The sequence below is a fragment of the Phaenicophaeus curvirostris genome, chromosome 3, assembly GCF_032191515.1.
Source record: "Phaenicophaeus curvirostris isolate KB17595 chromosome 3, BPBGC_Pcur_1.0, whole genome shotgun sequence".
Taxonomy (NCBI): Eukaryota; Metazoa; Chordata; class Aves; order Cuculiformes; family Cuculidae; genus Phaenicophaeus; species Phaenicophaeus curvirostris.
In genome coordinates, this window is record NC_091394.1 from 19185387 (window position 1) to 19209263 (window position 23877).

At 40.5% G+C, this 23877-nt stretch overlaps 2 protein-coding genes across 2 annotated transcripts; one reads left to right on the plus strand and one right to left on the minus strand.

Moving 5' to 3' along the window:
• Positions 1–1095: 1095 nt before the first annotated feature.
• On the minus strand, positions 1096–13119 carry ATPSCKMT (ATP synthase c subunit lysine N-methyltransferase). The gene is made up of 4 exons (XM_069853486.1): positions 12795–13119; positions 9184–9321; positions 8003–8053; positions 1096–2378 (listed from the first exon to the last, which is right to left on the minus strand). Exons 1-4 carry the CDS (start codon positions 13071–13073, stop codon positions 2181–2183), a joined length of 666 nt encoding a protein of 221 aa, XP_069709587.1. The 5' UTR covers positions 13074–13119; the 3' UTR covers positions 1096–2180.
• A 1300-nt stretch (positions 13120–14419) lies between these two features.
• On the plus strand, positions 14420–22110 carry CCT5 (chaperonin containing TCP1 subunit 5). The gene is made up of 11 exons (XM_069853483.1): positions 14420–14566; positions 15494–15554; positions 15647–15811; positions 16321–16519; positions 17038–17230; positions 18159–18308; positions 18626–18745; positions 19137–19322; positions 20249–20386; positions 20778–20958; positions 21819–22110. The coding sequence occupies exons 1-11, from the start codon at positions 14462–14464 to the stop codon at positions 21944–21946; spliced, it is 1626 nt and encodes a 541-aa protein (XP_069709584.1). The 5' UTR covers positions 14420–14461; the 3' UTR covers positions 21947–22110.
• Positions 22111–23877: the final 1767 nt, after the last annotated feature.

Consider the following 23877-nt stretch of genomic DNA (forward strand, 5'->3'; position numbering starts at 1 on the left):
ATATTTCTGGAACAATAGGTGATAACTAAGAAGTACACTTCCTAAAGCCTTTACAAGACAGAACTGAGAAATTTAGTTTTACCTTTTTAACAAGCAAAATGTAACTCATAAGACAAATACATAGTCAAACACAGCAGAAAAAGTAAATACCTGATTAATTCCCTGCCAACTAACTTTAGTGAAAGCACTGCAGATAAGTCACAACTCACTTGATCAGAATCTTTTGCCTACTCTTCTCCTTTATAATCATTCAGGAAAGGGCTCAGCTTAATTAGCTGATTTTCCCTTTGTATAGTCTTTTTCAATAGAAATAATTTCAGATTTCCTTTGTCTGAGGATCCAGTTTTACGGCCTTGGGATACTAAAGTAAACTCAGCCACTGTAGCCCTGTCCTGTCACTGTGTAATAATTGTAACACTTGAATCATGGTAGAGTTTAGTTTAGTGTAATTTTACAAGATGCACTGCATTACACTGCAGTGAAAAGCTGTAAAAGACAGCTTATCGAAAAATCAGTGTTCTTCAACACATAGTCTCCACATTTACAGCTATGACTTGTCACAGGGGGGTGAAATAATCTCTCTTTTGCAGACTACAGAGCAGATATGTTTGCCGCTTTCTTCTCCTGCTTTGTATACGTTATTAGGACAAAACCATTTAACTGCTCTATGTCAATTCCTCAGTGTAGATTTGTATTTTTAAAATTCTTCATCCTTCTCCCCATCCAGCAAAAAAAAAATTTAAAAACCCTGGATGCAGGTGTAACTGGAGGGTATACATCCCAAATATATACTTTATATATATATATATAATCCTTGACTTTGCTTCAAGTCAGACACTATAGTATAGCCAATGTGTTTTCCCAATGCCTAATAAAATGCACTTTGTCTTCACCTGAAAAGGCTTTGTATTTAGCTGAAATTGCAGGGCCTTAGCACTTCTCTTGGCCTGAGCTAATTTCAGTTGCGGTAAGATTGCCTAGAAGTCAGGTGACAATTCCTTAGCCCTTTTTAGCTTCATTCTATAGATATCATATATGCAAAAGTCTGTCAAACTTATGTAGTCACATAGTCTTTATGTTAACTGGGGCCAGAGACTAACTATGAACTTCGTCTAACTGCTAATGGGTGAAAGCAATCAAATATTACCTGGGAGCCAAGAGAAAGACCAAGTAAGCAGACTGCTACGAAACAGAAAAGTGCTGTAACCATGTTAGAAAAGGAAAAGATCATGGCAGTGCCAGTACCCCACTGCAAAAGAGTATCAACAAAAGGACAACAGAGAACTTGCTTCATTTGCAAGGAAAAGCTATGCAGTGATGCCGCGAGTTTGAGATCTCAAAGATAAGAAAACAGAGGTGAAAAAGAAGCGTGGATCGAAAATCTTCCTTCCAGTCTAACTATAAATTAAATGATGTCTAATGAAATTTAACCAGGTTATCCAGACCAACAAGCACTGGAAACAGAGACAAGTCTTCATGACATATTCAAGTGAGCAACTCTCACTCATTCCTTATCCAAAGTCTTGAGCACGCATAAGTATTCCGTAAGAGGTCATTTCTGCCATTTTGTCTTCACATAGCAAGTTAAATAAAAATACATTAATATAAACTAGAGCTGCATTTGTGTTAATGATCAAACAATTTGTTATATTTGCTTGTATCATTATTCAGCTTTAACAAGCACACATTAAAGGCTGAGGTGTAAAACATTGGTATCATCACCAAACTCAATTTTCACCAGTTTGATCTATGCAGCATTTAGCCTACCGGCATACATAATGAAGACATTTGGGAACCACGGCTCATTTGAGAAGCCACTTGCACACCACTTCCAACACCAATAACAAATGCAATGTAGAATCAGAAAGGATGCACAAATTAAGTTCACCAATTTAAGCATTTTAGCTTATACATATATTCCCCTTAAGAGTAGTGAACCATGTTTTATCCCATTTTCCATAGTAAAGTTTTCCACTTCTATAGAACATTCTTATAACTTTTACTAACTACATTAAGCCATTTAACTACACTTTTCGCTAAACTTTTTGTGCTTTCAGATAACCAATGTGTTTCAGTTATTTTAGTGAATATGTATCTCCATACCCTGGGACTCTGTTCATGTTTATCTTTAGCAGGTGAAGTCAAGCCCAAAAGTTTCAGTACAAAAACAAATTTAATGTTTAAAATTCTGTCTCTGGTGTAACTTCCAGGTTTTTTCTTTCACATCCTCTAGAATGTTTCAAATCATAGGCCCACACAGTGTCTATTCCCTCTCCAGTAGTATGATCTGGGATCCAGCTAGGGAAAGGAAAACGACAGGCAATGATTCTGGTATCACATTCAAGTTCTTCTTCTAGCTTCTTCTCCAACTGCGGCATCTGTTGAACAACAATAAAAAGCTTTCAGAAGCAATAAAAAACCAGAAGCATTCTCTTGAGAAGCTAATTCAAATATTTAAGAGATATCCAAGGATTGAGGAATTTTTGGAAAAACATTTAGGAAACCATGATATACATTTTGGCTTTGATGCATTGATAAAGAATATCTAAAACCAGAAAATGGTTATTGTGCTTTAATTGGCGAGATCAAGAAAATCATAACTTTTAAGTTCTAAAATCAAAAACTGTAGATAATCCCTCAGATAAAAAACCCTCACAAATTAAGAAATGACTTCACATATTCCAATTCATGATTCTCTTCAGTGAGATTCTACCCTGTATAGAATAAGAGTTTAGCCCCTGAACTTATGCTATTTATGACACCTCAAGTCACACGAACTATTATGTGATACTTAAAAGCCAATGCCTCTCATAACTGCCATCCTAAGTCCAAAATAGATCCTAGAACACTCAAAATATCATATGGTCAACAATCCAAAGCAAATATTCTGCTGTCACTGTATGGCAAAGCACAGATATGTTAAATACTATTAAAATTGAGCTTTGTTGGCTCCAGCCTGTTCTCATATGCATGTCAGTTCCTACAGCAGTGCTGTATGAAAAGCACATAGATTCGTAGAGTGGTTTGGGTTGGAAGTGACTTTTAAAGGCCACCTACTCCAATGTCCCTGCAGTGAGCAGAGACATCTTCAACTACATCAGGTTGCTCAAAGCCCTGTCCAGCCTCACCTCCAATGTTTCCAGGGTTGAGGCTTCTACCACCACTCTGGGAAACTTGTTCCAGCATTCCACCACCCTCAATGAAAAAAATTTCTTCCTTGTATCTAGTCTAAATCTAGCCTCTTTTAGTTTAAAATCGTTACCCCTTGTCCTATCGCAACAAGCCCTGCTAAAGTCTGTCCCCATCTTTCTTATAAGCCTTCTTTAAGATTGAAAGGCAACAATCAGTTCGCCCCAGACTCTTCTCTAGGCTAAACAACCCCAAGTTCTCTCAGTCTGTCTTCGTAGGAGAGGTGTTCCATCACACCGATCATTTTTGTATCCCGGCTCCAGGACTGCTCCAACAAGCCCATGTCTTTGCTGCGCTGAGGGCTCCAGAGCTGGATACAGTACCCCAGGCTGGGTCTCAACAGAATGGAGTAGAGAGGCAGGGCAGAATAACCTCCCTCAACCTGCTGGTCCCACTTCTTTTGACACAGCCCAGGATTTCTGGGCTGCAAGCATACATGGCTGGCTCACATCCAGCTTTTCACCTACCAGTACTCCCAAATCCTCCCCCATAAGGTTGCTCTCAATCCCTTCATCTCTCAGCCTGTACTTGTGCTTGGGATTATCCCAACCCAGATGCAGGGCCTTGCACCTGGCTGTGTTGAAACTCACGAGATTCACATAGGCCCACTTCTCAAGCTTGTCCAGGTCCCTCTGGATGGCATCACAACCCTCAGGCATGTCAACTGCACCACTCAGCTTGATGTCATCTGCAAATGCGCTGAGGGTGCCCTCAATCCCATTGTCCATGTCATCGATGGAGATATTTCCTTATCAATTCCTTATTCACCCAACAGTCTGTCCATTAAATCTGTTTCTCTCCAACTTAGAGAGAAGGATGTCAAATAACACTATGCCAAATACCTTCACAACAATTGAACAGGTATGAAAGCCAAGGGAAACACCACTACTCTTTCAGAGTAGAGCAAAACATTGGAGACAAAGTATTTGGCTGAGCAGAAAGTACTTTCAAATTCTGCTCTGGATTAAGTAAGAAATTAATTAGCACATCTAGACTTCAAAGAAATTTCTTTATCAACCCAGATAGTGATTATGTTCTAAAAAAAAAAAAAAAAAAAAAAAAGAAACTATAGGTTTAGCCATGCTTGTCCTTTGGAAAAGCTTGATGTTATTCTTAAATAGAGCAGCGCACACCCATTTGCAATTCTTTTTATTCTCATATACTATGTCTCTCTCCAGGGGTAATTATTACAGCAAGCTCTACAGGTTACTTGCATTCCATGTAAAAATATACTTACTTTGATATGGTGACATTGCATGTAGATATTAAAAGGTTAGAGCAAATAGAGCTAAATTTAAGTCACAAAGGACACACACAAAAAAAATAAAAACAAAACAAAAAATGGAAAAAAAACACCCCAAAACACCATTAGAAAACAAGACTGACTAAAAAAAATATATTTCCAAGGGCTACAGATAGCTTCCCCTATCACATACATGCAGGGTGCACCTTTGATGTAACATCCTACTATAGCCACATTCAAGCTTACAATGGAATATTTTAGGAAAATTATAGTCATAGATCTAATATATCAAAAAGTTACCTCTGAATATCATTAAGCATTCTATGTTCTGGTTTCATCCACACCGCTTTAAAACCTCTCCTTAAATAAACGAGAAAAATAAGCCCATTTTGGCATCTCAAACTGACCTGACACACCAGAAGAGGAAGGACTACACTGCTACGTATATTATAAATATACACATATCCTGCTTTTAATGAGTAATTATTAAAATTTATGACATCACGTCTATATTAGCTTAAGTGAGAAAACTTGATTAATAGTTCAGAAAAAAATATTTGTATCCTTGAAACAAACAGCTGAAAATATTTTTAAGCTAAATTCTTCAGTAGCACTAGGCATTATGATCACACTGTATTTTATAGCAAGCCAGTGCTGGGGGTTTTCTGTATGTCTAGACAGATACAGTTTAGTAAGCCCTTTGTACAGTACATAATCAGTCCAAACACACAGAAGCTGTGAACATGAACACCTGCAAAGAATTCTGTCATCCCACCTTGAAGAAGTAAAAATCTCTCTGCAATGACTCACAAACACACCTTTCCCCCAGATGCTTGCAAGGATGGAGAGATCTTAGCCTTTGTTGAATATCAAGAAATCCAGCCTCTGTAAACTAATCTTGGATATGAAATATAAGCACTGTGTGACAGCATCAAATCAGGCCAGTATTATTAAAAACAGCTAGAGAAATCTATTGTCTTCAGTAAAAAAAGACAAAACACATTAAAATTTCTAGAAAAATCAAGTTAGTCACTCAGAAGGCTAAGCATTCACAACTTCCAAAGTAAATTGAAAGTGCATAAGCAAACTAATGATCAGGAAACACATTCATACGTTTGGACCTGTTGCCAGGCAGTATTTTTATTGGAAGGATTTAGCCTGCTATTTACTGAGTATACTGAAGTTATTCTGAGCCCTATAGCCACCCATTCTATCACAGCTGTTTCTAATTTATCCCACTTTATACTATTAAAGTTAAGCCAGTATTGCCACTGGGTTTAGTCACATTTTACCAAGGCATTTATTTATTTGTAGCTTACAGAAATATCTTTTTCAACCTACACTTTTTCGCCCAGAGCAACTGCAGAATTTCTGATTGTAAATTCAAATATTTATACTGCCCCCTACCGGAACTCAAGGTAGGGCACACATAACATCCAAACCTGGCAACATCTGCAGCACAAATACTGTCATAGCTCTCACTAATATGCCACCCGCAAAAGTAGAGCGGGGAATACGCTTTCACTTCAGTTTCCAACATGAGTTACAAATGTAATCTGACACAGGCATTTAATTCCAGTGCTTTTAAAGAAAAATCAGAGAACACAGAAGCATTATTATGCTTCTTGTTGCACCTTCCTGTCACTACCACAGAAATATTATTGGCCTACGTTGCATGGTATAGCACCACAGAAAGCTCCTCATTCATTTCATCCCACACTTGCCTTAAAAGAGGAAGCAACAATACAGAAGCATTTATAGGCTATTTCTGTTTCATTCCACCATATGCATTCAACCTATGTAAAAGATTCCAAACAAAAATGAAAATATTAATAAGATTTTTTTTCCTTATTTCTAGTCAAAAAAGAAAACCAGATCAAGCTGAACGACAAATCTCACTGAATTTACTGAATACATCATTAAAGCAGTGACTCAATTTCTACACAAGGTTTGAAGAATGCATTTTTCCCCAGGGACACGATGAACACAGGCTACAAAGCCTTCCTAAAAGGCAAAGAATCAGTAGACTTGTAGTCTAGCAATTATACTTGAGGTATTTGTCTCCCTTCCTAAACCTTCACAGTCTAACATGGGCAATAGCTTACTGCAATATATGAGCTGCTGGCCTATTAGAGGTGATTTGGTTTTTAGAGAACATAAGCGAAGTTCAGTACTCTCCTCTAACAAGGATCCCCAAAAATCACCTGTAGACAATATCTTTTTCCATCCTTTTCCTGGAAATTCCTTTTTTTTTTTCAGTAAGCAAAACCGAAATTTTCAAGAACCAATCTGTTATCTTCCCCTTGGGCAGCTTGAGCACAGCGGTTTTCATTATAGCTCTGAACTAATGGACAGAAAATATTTCTCAAAAAACCACATATTTTGAGGGCTCCAGTCTGCATACTCCCATGAGCTTCAACAGGTTCTGTCACAGATATTAACAGACATCTGTAAAACCTTTGACATGGTCCCCCACAACATCTTTCTCTCTTCAAATCAGAGACATGGATTTGATGGGTGCACTGTTTGGTGGATAAGAAATTGGTTGGAGGGTTGAATTCAGAGAGTAGTGGTCAATGGCTCAATGTTCAGATGGAGATCCGTGACAAGTGGTGTCCCTCAGGGGTCCGTACTGGGACCAGTTATGTTTAATATCTACATCAATGACATTGACAGCGAGACTGAGTGCACCTTCAGCAAGTCTGCAGATGACACCAAGCTGAGTGGCGCAGTTGCCACACTGGAAGAACAGGATGCCATCCAGAGGGACCCAGACAAGCTGGAGAAGTGGGCTTGTGAGAAAACCTCATGATGTTCAGCAAGGCCAAGTGCAAGGTCCTACACCTGAGCTGGGGCAACCCTCAGTTTCAATAAGAGATGGGGGATGATGTGATTGACGGATGCCCTGTGGAGAAGGACTTGGGGATGTTGGTTGATGAGAAGCTCAACATGAGCCAGCAACGCACACTCACAGCCCAGAAGGCCAACCATAGACTGGGCTGAATCAAAAGAAGTGTGGCCACAAAGATGACCAGAGGTCTGGAGCACCTCCCATATGAGGACAGGCTGAGAAAGCTGAAGTTGTTCAACCTGGAGAAGACTCCAAGGAGACCTTATAGTGACCTTCCAGTACCTAAGGGGGCCTAGGAAGGAAGCTGAGGCAAGGCATGTAGAGATAGGACTAGAGGAAATGGCTGTACATTGGAGGGGGGCAGATTTAGACTAGACATTAGGAGGAAATTCTTCACGCTGAGGGTGGTGAGGCACTGGCACAGGTTGCCCAGGGAAGTTGTGGATGCCCCATCCCTGCAGGTGTTCAAGGCCAGCTTGGAAGAAGCCTTGGGCAGCCTGGTCTAGTCGAAGGTGTCCCTGCCCATTGCAAGGGGGATGGAATTAGATGATCTTTACAGGTGCCTTCCAACTCAAACCATTCTATGATTCTATGACTAAGCAACAATGAAATATCAGAATACTAACTACCTTTGACATTTTGTAGGTTGGTTCATTTTGCAGATGAATGTAATGCCTTAGTAATAAAATAATTAAACAATGCAAAAATAGTTAACTTACCATTTGAGGTACCCCAAAAACAACAACATTCATGTAATGGGAAAAAGAAACCTAAAATAAAATCCGAGAACAAGTCTTGATGAACACAGCATTTATATTTGCAGATATTCTCATCATCCTTTTCCTCCAATTCCTCTAGCTGCACTCCTTTCAACAGGAATTTAGACCAAAAATAAGAAAGCAGATCCCATATCAACTTTTCGCCATACAAATTTCCACACAAAGACTATTCTATGTTGCTGAACAGCAGAAAAGTTCTACTGCTTGGCCAAGAATACAGCATCAATTCTAATAGCACAGAAAGTATTAATTTAGAAAATACCTACATTATTTTACTCATGGCTAAGTTTTTTCACGACTCCTGTGTCTGTTAAAATTAAGTATGTTTTAAGTTTTCCCCCACTTTTTTAAATGTTAGCTAGCTATAAAAACTTCCCAGGCATTTCAATGCCTGGGTTCTTCCACTCAGTGCCATGAATTTTTCCTAGGCTCCTCTCTGAGCAAGGTAAGAACAGTATATTTACACTTTCCCCCAAAACTCCTGGCATCCACTTTAACCGTGACAAATGCCATTCTTCAAAAAAATAAATAAACAAAACTCATCAAATCCCACTCAAAAAAACCACACTAAACAACCAAAACACCCCCACAACTTTGACAGGAGTAGTAGGAGAGAGGCCCACATAAATATGATCCCAAAAAGTGCATCTCATTAAAGAGGCAATTGTGATTCAAATGATTAAAAATTTAATTTCAGTCCTATATACCTAAGTTCCCCCAAAGCAACACTCAAAACCAGGTAACACATTGCACAGCTAGAAAACGATATGCTTCTAATGAAACATCAGATGAGACTGTTATGTTGCACATGAGGTGAATAAGAGTCCTGTTACTGACTCCACAGAATCATCTTAGTGAAGCCTGGTATTACAGCATACACATCATTCAACAGGCACAAGCATGATGTAGTACTGGAGAAGAACAGCGCTTCATTGAAGCACAAAACCAGCAGAGCAGTGTATTGCACTGAGAGTCTAGTTTCTGAGGGCAAAATCCCTTTTCTCAAAGCCCAATCCAGCACTTACAGACAGTCAGCATCCTGGTTCTTTTAAGAAAGTATTTCCAAATTAAGGAAGTCTGTCAAACAACCCAGATTCATTCTTACATACCTCACCACCTACCTTCCATAAGTCTGAAATATAAAATTTGGCATTCTGATGTACTCCATCTCTCCAGGCACGGTATCTGGAGTACCAGACTAGCCAGGGATTTAATTCATAACCAACAGCTTTGAATCCCTTTTTTGCAGCTGCTATCACCTACAAGGAAGAAAATTAATTTCCACTTAGAAACAGAGAAAGTGTGTTCATCTAAAGAGGAGCACATAGATTTATTTACAATATAAATCAAAGGAATGAACTTTTATAAATCAATCAGGTTAGTAGTATAATGAACAAAACCTCAGATTACATTTTAGTATTATGGCCAAACCCACTGAAATTAATAGATATATTCATTCAAAAAAAATTAACCACTTAAACATTCAGAGGGTAAAGCTGTCTATGATTTACATGGAAGTTTAATTTGACACATTCATGATACTACCTTTGAATTAGAGTAATAAAATTGACCGTGAAGAGAACAGTGAATTATACAAGCAGAAATGCTCAAAATTAGAGCACTTAAGTGCCTACCCATTACTGCTTCTCAAATAAGTTGAGACCTACCAATAGAAAGAGTATGAAAGTAATTTGTTGACCTATGAGTATGTTTAAAAAAACGTAGGTCAATAATTTAAAAGTAGGCTAAAAATTTGAAAAAAATGCTATCCCTAAATCTCACAGTATAGCACAGCATACAGTACTAAGCTTCATATATCACTTTAAAAGGGAAAAGGTAAATCAGATAACAAATAGATTTTTAAAGACATTCCTTTAAATTAGACCCTAAGATCTAGAATTGTTAACCAAGAACAATGCCTACAGATTTTTTTGAAAAAGAATAAAATGATAAAGAAAATAGAAAAGGACACCAGTTTCTAGAATTAAAGTTCAAGCAATAATTTAAAAGGTTGGCGCCAAGTTGTAATTAGAAAAAGCCTGATGAACTATGAATTACAGAAAAGGTAAGGTGAAATCAGGAAAAAGTACACATTTCTTAATAGAAGTTCTCAAACAGCATTACCCACACAATGTGTTTCACACCATTAATATAATGCATCTCTCGTCACGCATACAGCATTTGCAAATATGCTAAAAGAATCCAACATTTTTACCATGCTTGGAAATAAAAATATAGTTATATTTATCCACCCATTATACCTGAGTAACTGCTATATATTTAAAAGCACCCGAACAGAAGCTCAACATTTTTCAGGACAGATGCATTAAGGCAACATCAAGCAAACGCTTGTCTCCCCAAGTAGTCTTCTGTCTCCTTTTAGGCACTTTATATATAGAATCATAGAATCACCAGGTTGGAAGAGACCCACCGGATCATCGAGTCCAACCATTCCTATCAAACACTAAACCATGCCCCTCAGCACCTCGTCCACCCGTGCCTTAAACACCTCCAGAGAAGGTGAATCAACCACCTCCCTGGGCAGCCTCTTCCAGTGCCCAATGACCCTTTCTGTGAAGAAGTTTTTCCTAATGTCCAGCCTAAACCTCCCCTGGCGGAGCTTGAGGCCATTCCCTCTTCTCCTGTCCCCTGTCACCTGGGAGAAGAGGCCAGCAACCTCCTCTCTACAACCTCCTTTCAGGTAGTTGTAGAGAGCAATGAGGTCTCCCCTCAGCCTCCTCTTCTCCAGGCTAAACAACCCCAGCTCTCTCAGCCGCTCCTCATAAGGCCTGTTCTCCAGCCCCTTCACCAGCTTTGTTGCTCTTCTCTGGACTCGCTCCAGAGCCTCAACATCCTTCTTGTGGTGAGGGGCCCAGAACTGAACACAATACTCAAGGAGCGGTCTCACCAGTGCCGAGTACAGAGGGAAAATAACCTCCCTGGACCTGCTGGTCACGCCGTTTCTGATCCAAGCCAAGATGCCATTGGCCTTCTTGGCCACCTGGGCACACTGCTGGCTCATGGTCAGTCGGTTGTCAACCAACACCCCCAGGTCCCTCTCCTCCAGGCAGCTTTCTAGACAGACTTCTCCTAGTCTGTAGCATTGCACAGGGTTGTTGTGCCCCAAGTGCAGGACCCGGCATTTGGCCTTGTTAAACCTCATGCCATTGGACTCTGCCCAGCAGTCCAGCCTGTTCAGATCCCTTTGCAGAGCCTCCCTACCCTCCAGCAGATCGACACTTCCACCCAGCTTAGTGTCGTCTGCAAACTTGCTAAGGGTGCACTCGATGCCTTCATCCAGGTCATTGATAAAGACATTGAACAGGGCTGGACCCAGCACCGAGCCCTGGGGAACCCCACTTGTCACTGGCCTCCAGCTGGATTTCACACCATTTCCCACCACTCTCTGGGCCCGGCCATCCAACCAGTTTTCCACCCAGGAGAGTGTGTGCCTGTCCAGGCCAGAGGCTGACAGTTTCTCAAGCAGAATGCTGTGAGAAACTGTGTCAAAGGCTTTACTGAAGTCCAGGAAGACGACATCCACAGCCTTTTCCTCGTCCAGCAGCCGAGTCACTGTATATGTACTATATGTATATATATATATACACACACACACATATGTATATGTAAAATACCCAATATTATATTTTATACATAATAAATAAAATACAGATTGTATGTGTGTGTGTGTATATATATAAGCAAAATCAGAATTAAACATGCAGTATCTAGTTAAAATAGATGGCTCAGATGAGGGTCAATAGCCAGAATGCTGAGCTGACAGGGCATCAGAAACTGCAGTTCTCTCATACCTACATGCTCTTCCCTGTATCCTTCTCAGGCACAATCCCTTTAAAGCCATTTCCACACGTTTGGACTTCCAAACTGAGTTTTTCAGCATGGACACATAGTAGACTCATTCACATGAAATACAACAACAACAGAATTTGAGAACTTATCTACCAAAAACCCACATAGTGCACTATCGCATTGCTAAAAACGACTTGAAGCAGATGGTTAGGGAATGGTACACAAAGCACCACAACTACAAAGAAAGTCACAGCATTCTCCACTATACCCACTATCACATTTTATAAACAGGCATTCAACGCCCTAAAAGCACAGTTTTCCCCTCTGACTTTGGTGATTCTCACTACTTCTCATTGCCGTTATTCTAGTTTCTCCACATTTATTTTCAAGTGGGGCAGCCAGCACTGCACAAAGGTGTGCAAACCTAAAAATCAGGCACCAAGATTTTTATTTTTATAGACTATCACATCTCTCATTCTCATTTGTTCTTCCATCACCTTTATACAATAAGCATAGAGCTGCCGCTGCAAAAGCATAGTGCTATTTAACCTCACAGCCTCACGCATTGCATCTATAAACCCATGTGGAATCACAGCTCTTTGGGACTCACAGTACCAACACTTCAACTGCATTTTTCATGTGAATGCACTGCAATTCCATCCAGCCAACAGAATGAGGTTATCATTTTGTACATAATCTTGTCAAGCTGCAGGTAAGACTGGAGGAAAAAAATACGGATTACACACCTAAACTGAATGTAAAACTTCCTCAGCTTTGAGCCTTTTCAGAAGGCTCAAACAAATAAAATGGGATGCCAAAACTAAAACATTCATAAATATGTGAAAATAACAGCAGCCACAGATAAAGCACTTGGCACTTTTTTGAGAGGCAATATAAAAGAAAGGCAATGTCCATAACTTACGATACGGCCATCCCCACTACCAATGTCAACTAGGGAGCCGCTTCTGTTTTCCAACATCTTCAGCACATTCTGGATCTGAGTGGAAGTTGCTGGAACAAAGGGCAGGCACACTTTCCTCAGAGCTGGGGTGACGAAGGGGGTGGCCACAGCATAAAGTGCCACCAAGGTGCCACCGACACCAGCAGTGACCAACAGCCCCCAGCTCCTCCTTCTGGAGCTGCCTTCACAATCCGTTTGCAGGCCTGCTGCAGGGCTGTCATTCAGCAGCGCCTTGGACATTGAACCTAGAAACAGACATTAAAAACAGTATGTTCTCCAACAACTTTATTATGTGCTCTCTTTAGACAAAGCAGTTTATTACAGCAAAGAGTTAAGGCATCAGGAAAAAGTTTCTATTACAGAAACATAGTATCATTTAGGTTGGAAAAGATCCTTAAGATCAGGGAGGTGATCCTGGAATCCTCAACATAGGAAAGATACGCAGCTGTTAGAACGGGTCCAGAGGAGGGCCACAATGATGATCACAGGGCCGAAGCACCCCTTGCATGAGGACAGGTTGAGAGACTTGGGCTTGTTCACCGTGAAGAAGGCTCCAAAGAGACTTTATAGTGACCTTCCAGTACCTAAGGAGGCCTATGAGAAAGCTGGGCAAGGACTTTTTACAAAGGCTTGTAGTGACAGGACTAGGAAGATGGCTCTAAATAAGAAGGGAGAAGATTTAGACTAGACATCAGGAAAAAAATCTTCACAACGCGGGTGGTGAGATACTGGACTAGGTTGCCCAGGGAAGTTGTGAATGCCCCATCCCTGGAAACATTCAAGACCAGCTTGGCTTCAGCAGCCTGAGCTAGTAAGAGGTGCTCCTGCCCAGGGCAGGGGTGCTGGAACTAGGTGATCTTTTAGAAGTTCTTTCTAACCCAACCCATTCTATGATTGAACACCTTTAAGACCACCGAGTCTTAAATTAGCGAATTCCTAGTCCCTGAGGAAACATCACCATTACTGCTTTTGAGAAGCTGACGCAACTAGGCCAATTTCTCAAGAAAAGAAAGCAGCTTCAGTTCAAGCTCACGGTCCTTCCAAGTCGGGCCGGGCAGAGAACTCTCCACCGCGGGCCACAGGGTCCTTTCCCTCAGGGAAATACCCTATAGCAGCTGTTCTTCCTTCCCACAGAAACTCTTCTCCCATTTACACCCACCCCAACCACTACCGCGGCTCATCTTGGCCGACCCTATTTATAAGGGAGGGCGATACCATTTCGCTGTGCGCGGGGGGGGGGGGTAAAGACGGATACACGACCCAAACCTCTGCGATATCGCTTCGGAGAGGAGCGGCAAGCACCCTTCCGCAGCGTGCCTTAACCCCGATCCTTCGCGTCCGCGTCCGCCGCTGCAGCCTCGCTGCCGCCGCGCTTGAGCCCCACTATTAGGATCCGCCCCCCCCACACACACACTCCGCCGCGGGTGAGAGGGACGGAGCCGCGAGCGCCGCCCACCTCTCATCGAACCCGGATGCTTCCAGAAAGGTCCCGTGGTGGCGCCGCATTAGTCCCGCCCGCGAAAGGAGTCGCGCGGCTGCCGGCTGCGCACGCGCGGCGCGGGGCGGCGGCTTCCGGTCTCGCGCGCGCCGGTGTCCGGTCGGTGGGTTTGTACGGGGCAGCCGCAGCCATGTCGGCCGTGGGGACCCTGGCGTTCGATGAGTATGGGCGCCCCTTCCTTATCCTCAAGGACCAGGAGCGCAAGACGCGCCTCATGGGGCTCGAGGCGCTCAAGGTGAGCCCGCCAGCGCCGCCGCTCCGCCCGCCGCGGGCCCTCGCTGGGCCCGGCCGCGCCGCCGCGTGGGGCGGGGAGGGAGCGGGGGCGCCGTGAGGTGGGGAGGAAACCAGAGGGAACGGCCTCAAGCCGTGTCGGGGGAGTGTCGGGTTGGGCATCAGGAAAAAATTCTTCGCCTAAAGGGTTCTGAGGCGCTGGCAGAGGCTGCCCAGGGAGTGGTTGAGTCAGCATCCCTGGAGGTGGTTAAAAAATGGCTAAATGAGGTGCTTGGGAATATGGTTTAGTAATGGACAGGTATGGTTGGACTTGATGGTCTCAAAGGTCTTTTCCAGCCAAGCGATTCTATGACCAGTTGGTCTTGTCTGCCTCATGTCAGGTGCAGAGAGCCTGAAGTCAGGTCTAGGCCCAGAGGAGTGGGAAGGGAGAGAAGGCATCGTCCCCAGGGCTGGGAATCTGGTCTTTGGAGGTTGTGTCTTGGACCCCGCTCCCCACAGTCCTTTCCCACCGCCCTCCCAGTTACATCCTCGCCCCTCCCATGTCTGAAGTACAGGCTTCGAGTAACGGTAGCTTTGTGTGAATGAGTGTGGTTTTAGAGTTAGACGAGTGGAAGAAAAAGCCGGCTTTTTGTTTTAGCGTTACTTGCTTCTGTTGCTTACCCATTTTAAACCCCAGGGATGCCATTTTTTGGAATCAGAATTTTAAGTGCTCTCCTGCGTGCTTTAGCTGTGTAAGTGGAATCAGTGCAAGAAAAGGCATGGAAAAATGGGTTTTTGGCACATACTGATTTTTTTTTTTAAGTCATAATTAGCTGTTGCCAGTTAAGTTACAGTATTTACGTTGGCCTTTTTCTCCTGAGTTTTTCTTAATTCACATTATGATTTTGAGATGCGTGATAATGATTTACCGTATTTCTTTTTTGTTTTATAGTCTCACATAATGGCAGCCAAGGCTGTAGCAAATACGCTGAAAACATCCCTTGGGCCCAATGGTAATAACCAAGTAATTTTAGTGGCATTTTGTCGGTAATGGGTTTTGGTGTTTTTTTAACTTTTCCCTCATGCTTTGAATGTATCTTTCTAGGCTTGGATAAAATGATGGTGGACAAAGATGGTGAGGTGACGGTGACAAATGATGGTGCTACCATCCTGAATATGATGGATGTAGACCACCAGATAGCTAAACTTATGGTGGAGCTGTCTAAATCTCAAGATGATGAGATTGGGGATGGAACTACTGGAGTGGTTGGTAAGAAACGTTCTTAAATTTAACTTAGTTTTTCCAACTCCAAAATCAAGTTTCTTTGGCTGTTTTGGGGAAACTTATGTGAATTAGAAGTAGCATACCTATAACACGTTTTTAGAGTATTTACTGCTTCAGTGTTCTTATCAGTTTTTGTATTAAAAGTATTTTAATCAGAAGGATACTTTGGTGTGTTTTCTAAATATGGTTAGGTTGGGAGTTCATAGTATGTATTTTCAAAATTTTTCTGCATCATTTTCTTCCATAATCTTCTACTTGCCCCACCTTACTGCCTCTGCTTCCTTTTGGTATAAAGTAATGCAATTTTCTTTCTAAGCATACTAAGTAGGAGATGTTGTGTAGGAGTTTGGGTTTTTTTCTCATTTAAGAAACCTTGAACTGTTAATATATTGCAGACAAAAATCAGAAAGTGTATTTTTTATTTTTTTTATAATATATTAAAAATTGTTCTGCACGTGGAATAATAAACGTGATTTTTAAATTTTGTTTTGTAGTTCTGGCTGGAGCATTATTGGAACAGGCTGAACAATTATTAGATCGTGGTATTCATCCTATCAGAATAGCAGATGGTTATGAGCAGGCAGCCCGCATTGCTATTGAGCATTTAGACAAAATCAGTGACAGCTTTCCAGTTGATCCACAGAACACTGAGCCTCTGATCCAGACAGCAAAGACAACACTAGGCTCTAAAGTGTAAGTCACAAAACTTCAGAAAAATACTTAAGTTTTCCTTAAAAACACTTTGAATTGAAAGGGGAAATCCTGGTGTCTGCTTGGTGTTTTGAAGGATTATTACATTGTTTGTGTTCAATGGGAGTGTTCTTAGTTTGATTTTTGGCTAATTTCTCAATGGACTCCTGTGTCAGGATAAGAAATTGTGAACCCTTTTTCTTCAAAGGGCCAATTCCATGAGGTTAAACAACTGCAAAATCAATGTTTTTTCTACCTATTCTTTAATTCCATTTTTCTGCATTGTAGCAAATTCTGAGAGTAGCGCAGAACTTAAAAATAACTGCATCTTGTGTTTGAAGCTATTTATTTCTAAAAAACCTTGTAAGGTAGCTACTGGTTCCATAAGTACGTTTTTCAGAATATGTTCCATATGTATTATATAAATTTGGTACTTCTTGCTGTTTGAGATTGATAGAATCACTTTTTTCTTCCAGGCTGTGGAATATAATGTGTCTTCATTGTGCTTTTTTTTAACCTAGAGTTAACCGTTGTCACAGACAAATGGCAGAAATTGCTGTAAATGCTATACTGACAGTAGCAGATATGGAACGTAAAGATGTGGATTTTGAGCTTATCAAAGTACAAGGCAAAGTGGGAGGTAGACTGGAAGATACACAGTTGGTTAAAGGAGTGATCGTGGATAAAGATTTCAGTCACCCACAGATGCCTAAAGTAAGTAATGTCTGTGTGTATATCTCACTTGTAATAGCTTAAATAACATCGTCTAGGCAGCTTCAAATGCTGTCCTTGTTTCTTAAGTATTTAAAATACTCTTGTTGTTTGGCTTGGGTTTTCACACATATGTCAACAGAGAAAGGGGAGGGGGACATGAAATTTTTTGTATTGGAAGAGACCGAGTTAGAATTTACAATAATTTTTAAAAGGGAGGAGGGGGAGATTATTGTACAACAAGTGAGGACATGTGCAGAGTTTTGTGTTAAAGCAGAAATAGTCACCCCTATGCTTAAGATGTTTATGCAGCTCTATCAAGAGATGCTTCTGTTGTTGACTTTTATGGAGATGTGTTACCCTGTTTGGAATACTTCAGAAGCTGTCCTTTTATTATATTTGGTGTAGGTAGCATCTCAAGTCTTTGTGCAGTGTACTTCAAGGAAGGTGAAGGCAATTCACAATGTCTACTCTTCTAAAATATTTTTCTAGTAGGTGACATTGTTTGTCCCATAAAAAGGAAAACTGATGGAAAGTCTCAGTATTTTAATACATAAAATATGACTGTGAAGATGAATATTCTCAAGTATTCTCAATGGTCATGGTGGATGGGAGGGCAAATAGTTTCATTGAAGGGGTTTTTTTGTTTTGTTAAACATCTAAACTGTAAAAAAGATATCACTGGTAAAGACTACTAAGCACTTAAATAGTGTCTTGAAGGTTTCTGAGGACACTTGAATAGCGTCTTGAAGTGTTTCTATTCCACAGCTTGTAAGTGTGTTAGGTAGACTTTTGATGTAATTTTTTTGGTATAGTTAGTTTCACTTCAGAATCATCAAAGGGTCTTGAAGTTTATCGATGTGTTGTACAGATAGAAGAAAGAGATGTTACTGAAGTTAACTTGTTTCTTTGGTTTTTTTTAAATGTACAGGAGCTTAAAGATGCTAAAATTGCAATCCTTACTTGTCCATTTGAACCACCTAAGCCTAAAACCAAGCATAAGCTTGATGTCACTTCTGTGGAAGACTACAAGGCACTGCAGAAATATGAGAAGGAGAAGTTTGAGGAAATGGTGAAACAGGTAGTTTTAGAGATTGTTTCTACATTTTCTGTGTTTTTCATAGCCTTTACACAAAATAGCATTGTGTGTTGATTTGTTTCTGGAAAGAAGCTAATGATCCTCCCAGGAACAACACATAAACAGCTGAAAGGATATGAATAGAAATTAAGTTTGTTTAAGAACTACATGTTGGTTTGAAATTTACTTCTGTTTCTTTGTATGGCAGATGGTTCTTTTTCAAATGTGTTTTGAGAAACTTTGAATTAAAACCATGAAGAAAGTGCTTTTCATTTTGGGTTAGTTCTGATCAGAAGACTGATGTTTTACCTTGCTTTCAGATAAAAGATACTGGTGCAAACCTTGCTATTTGCCAGTGGGGTTTTGATGATGAGGCAAATCACTTGCTGCTGCAGAATGAGCTGCCTGCTGTTCGTTGGGTTGGTGGCCCTGAAATAGAAGTAAGTAAAATCTTCTAAAATGGGGACTTGTACCAGTTCTCAAACATTTGTTAAGTAATACGCTGTACCAATTAAAAATCCAGACTTTCTGGGTCGAACTACATAATCGTGTATATGGATAAATAAGAACTGGAGAAAAATCATTGGGGATCTGTGGGAAGAACCTACAATTAATGGGATTATGGTTTATTATTGGAAAGTTAGAAGTTTTATATGGCTAGGAATGTTTCTGGTTTAGTTGCATTATTTGCAGAAACAAGGCATCACCTGAAATGATGGGAAGGTAACTTTTTGGATTAGGCATTTGGTAGAAAGTCTTCCACTAGTTTTATGTTATGAAAAACATAATGGAAAAGTCTGCTGAAAATAATTCATGGTTGGTTTACCTCAGCTAATCGCCATTGCAACCGGAGGACGCATCGTTCCTCGCTTCTGTGAACTCACACCAGAGAAACTGGGTTTTGCTGGTATTGTCCGAGAGATCTCCTTTGGAACAACGAAGGACAGAATGCTTGTCATTGAACAGTGTCAGAATTCCAGAGCTGTGACCATTTTCATTAGAGGAGGAAATAAAATGGTGAGTTTGTTGTGAATGTTTGATATGTAAGTTGCAGAATAGATAGTTTCTTTCAAAAGCATATTAAATCTTCTTATTTTTGTCTACGTTTTCTTTGCAGTGTGTACAAACGGAAGTAGGGAAGAGAGTTGTAGGCAGTCCTGAGTAGGTGTTAGGAGTCACTTATTAGATTCAGATCTTATGTTTTTGAATGGAAACTTGTTTCTCACTTACTAGACCATGTAATTCATAAATCTATAATTTTACCTGTAGTTGCATTTATTTGTTTTTCTTATGGGAGAGTCACTTTTATAAATAAAGACACATTAGGTCTTTTGAAAGATGTGGCTTTACTGTAGGTGTAGGTATGTCACTTCTGAATCCAGCTTAAATAAAAAAAAGAATAACACCTCCCCCACACACACTGGATGAGACCATTTTAAGTGCTTATGTACTTGAGCTGATTCTTGGTTGTACCGTTAGTGTTCAGTTGCATTCAGTATAGGTCAAGTCCTACTTTGAGTGAAAAACACTAGGAAGAGAAAAATATAAGCCCTAGTCTGAAGAGTTCTTTAAGAAAGCAGTAAAACTGCTTTAAAGGTTAATGTAACTACAAATTGCAGTCTGAAAATAATGTTGGCATTTAAAGTGTTTTGAGTCTTGGAAGCATGCAAGATTGAAAACATTAGCTGAGTTTTTTGTCATTACCATTTCTAGATTTAACAAATAACATTGAACAGGTGTGAGGTTTTTTTTATCCCTTTCTGCCACTGGATGTCTTAACATTTTATATTTTGAAGTAGTACAGCATTATAGCAGTAGAGCTGCATTAGAGCCATGAAAAGATCCTACCATTTATTGGCAGTTTCCATGTCTGTATTAGGAAATATATCTTCATGTCGTTCAGTTGTGTATATTGTAAAATACATGCTAATTTATAATTACAGATTATTGAAGAAGCTAAGCGATCTCTCCATGATGCATTGTGTGTGATTCGGAATCTTGTTCGTGATAATCGTATTGTATATGGAGGTGGCGCAGCTGAAATTTCTTGTGCCTTGGCAGTGAGTGAAGCAGCAGATAAGGTAAGAAAGGAACAGTAACTACTTCGTTTAATTTATGGAGGGGAAAATAAGTATTAAGTTTGCCTTAAGAGGTTGAAAAAAAAACCAAAAGAACCTCCAGAATGTGCATATTACGGAACTTTCTGACATTCACTGGTAACCAACATTAAAGTTTTCTTTCTCCCCTCTGTAAAAAGTCATTACCAGTACATCTTTCCTCTTATGGTAGGACTAGTTTAAAATTGTTTTAATTTACAAGTGGTTATCCTGAAAAGGTATTCTTTCAGTTATTGAGGTGCATATACCCAAGAAAATCTGCATGTCATGTATGTATTTTATAGCTACTGTGAAAATACCCTTTTGTTACGATTGGTATTAGTAGCTGTATAAATTTAGATTTCTTTTCCTCTAGTGCCCATCTTTGGAACAGTACGCTATGAGAGCTTTTGCAGATGCCCTGGAGGTAATTCCCATGGCACTTGCAGAGAACAGTGGTATGAATCCAATACAGACTATGACTGAAGTGCGGGCTAGGCAAGTGAAAGAAAATAATCCTGCCCTTGGAATTGATTGTTTGCAGAAAGGAACAAATGGTAAGAACTGCAATATGCAGAAGAGGGGGCATAACTGTGTTTTCTTTCTCTAAAGATCAAAACTCTTACTATTTTGCCTCTCTGCTCCTTCCCCCCCCCACACTTTTTGATAACCTTTCACATCAGATATGAACTCTTGCCCTTTGTCATAATAAATGGTAATGTAGGTGGAGAGATACATGAATGGCTACCAGGGAGACAGTGTGTAATTGCTTGAAAACCTTTATGTGGTGGCAAGATTAGTTGAAGATGTTGGCTGACCTTGTGATACAGGAATAAAAGCTACTGCCTAAGAGGCAAGAGCAGACTACAGTTGTTTTGAGAAGCATCTTGTGAAGAAGTAAACAAAAGGTTGGAAATGTCTTTAGACCTGTAACAAGCACATGAAGACTCTGAAACTGATGTATGTATACTTATTTCCATCTGAACATACACTTCTCACTCTTATTTTGTTGCCTTTTTCAGAAGAGAAGGTAAATTTTGGAACAGTATAAGGCACAGTATTTATGTAAATTCATAGCCCTTTGCTTTACGGCCTTTGAACTTTCACTTCTTCAGTGGTTGCTCTCAGCCTTTAGGATGCTTCTAATATTTGTATATAAAAACTGTACTCTTAAAAAAAAAATAATGCAGAAAGATGAAAATGGCAATTGTAGAAGACTTAGTTGGGAAAAGAGCTTGGATCTTAAGGTTCCAAGATCTTTACTAAGAAGCCAGACATAAAACTATATAGTTTTTACAAGTTGTTTGACAGCTCTTGTGGTCAAGTAATGTTTTAAAAAGTTTCTTCAAAATTATGTGGAAAGTGTTATATCTAGATTTGAGGGCAGATAGCTAATTTCTCTGCTTCTTTTTGGCAGATATGAAGGAGCAGCATGTTATAGAAACCTTGATTGGTAAGAAACAGCAGATTTCTCTGGCAACTCAGGTTGTTCGAATGATTCTGAAGATCGATGATATCCGTAGGCCCGGAGAATCTGAAGAATGAATATTAAAAAGCAAGAAACGTTAAGGGGGCCACAGCAGTAGCGAAGACGGTAGTATTCTGATGCTTCATCTTCAGCTATTTATTTTGTACACATCTGTTTCAGATACTGTAATGGCTAATTGTTGGAAATAAAAAACAGTTTACCACTGGTGGCTTCAAGAGTAGCTTGAGAAGTATCGTTGCATCTTTTTTTTTAGACAGGTTTCTCCAGGAAAGCAGGGCTTCCTTATGGGTCGCTTTTACCTGTGAAGACAGATACCAAAACTCTGAATGTTTGGCATCTCCTCCTTTCCCTCAGCCTGTAACTAATAAGCATGGTGTTATTGCTTTGGTTAGTTCAGATGATCTGCATGGTTGTGCCCTCTCCCAACCTCTTCCACAACCCCCAGTCTTCTTGTTGGGATGTGGGGACAGAGTGAGAAGCAGGAATAGCCTTAACGGTGTTCAATTGGTGTTCAGCAATAGCTCAAATATTAGTGTGTTACCAGTTTTGTTTTGGTCACATATCTTGGGTACAGCACTGTACCAGTTACCATTAAGAAAATTAACTCCTTCCCAGGCAGATCTTATTCTGCAAACTCTGAAGCTTGGTAGTGGAACTTGGATAAAATTGTAAGAAAAGGAAGTGGGGTGGTTTGGTTTTTGAGGCTTGTACTTAAGGTCTTCAACATAAATGTATAGCCTTAGCATTATCAATAATTATTGCATAGAGGTAATTGGAGGAAAGAATACTTTCATCACAGCATGCAACATGCAACTGGAACTATTAAACCAAATTAATAAAATTAGAGCAGCTCAAACTGGTACACTTTCAGGGCAGGAGTAATTGGATGAGTGTTTTGACAGAGCAGTGGGAATACCACTACTGTGGTTTTTTGTAGTGTAGTCTGCTTCTAGTCATAACACCGATATTCAAATTAATCATGGTGTGTTTGTAACCATCAGGAAATAAATGCCTTGCCTCTTCATGTATTGGGCTGGAAGCCACAGGCCCTGCGGTCCCTGCTAGTACTGCTGGGTTATTGGAGGGAAAATGCGAAGTTCACCACTGGAGGGCAACAGAGGCGTAGCGCTGTCCTAGGGGGGCCTGCGTCCAGTTTTTTTAAAAGCGAGCCAAAGCAGCCCGTCCGGTTTTTCCCACCATGGCTGGCACGGCACACGTGTCATCAACATTCCCTTCAAGGGCCAGTTACCAGAGCTAGTTTCATGACTGGCCCCATGTGACCTCTCAAATTCAAGTTTTCACACCTTCCTAGGACCCTTACCCTGGCTCTACTTTGTTGTCCTGCTAATTCTAGTTCCTGTTACCAGCTGGCTTTTCCCAGCTTTATTTCTTTGTCTCCTGCCGTGTTAGTTCCTGGGCTCCTTCTCTGCTCTGATCTTTTGCATCTCCACATGGAAACAGTACTTGTCTTTGCAGGTGTATCAGGCAAAGCTGCCAGAAGCACACACGGATTCCTCTCCATCCTTCCCAATCAAACCCAGCCTGCAGCAGCTGTGGGGTGTCATGCACCCAGGGCTGGGCTTCTGACCTTGGGTGCATCACAATGATTCGTAGAAAGCAGACCTGAGGGGATTTTTTTTTCAGGAATGGAGTTAAGCAGGTCTGTGAAACTCTTGTTTCTCTACAAACTGACACTTTTAAGTACAAACATATTTTTCTTTTGCTTAAGGAAAAAAAACTGCTATTTCATCATATCTGACTCTGTTCTGCTTGGGGAAAGATGCTTCGTAACGTGAACATTCTTGTCGGAATGACCCAGTCTGCCAAGCTTGCAGGCAGCCACAGACAGGGTCTTAAATGGAGCAAGTCAAGCAGACTTGTTAACATGCAGGTTTGTTAACTCCTTCTATGATATCAGCACACCTGCAGAATAGAATATGTAGACCCAGACCTATGTAAACTAAGCTGACTGGCTCCAGAACCTGCC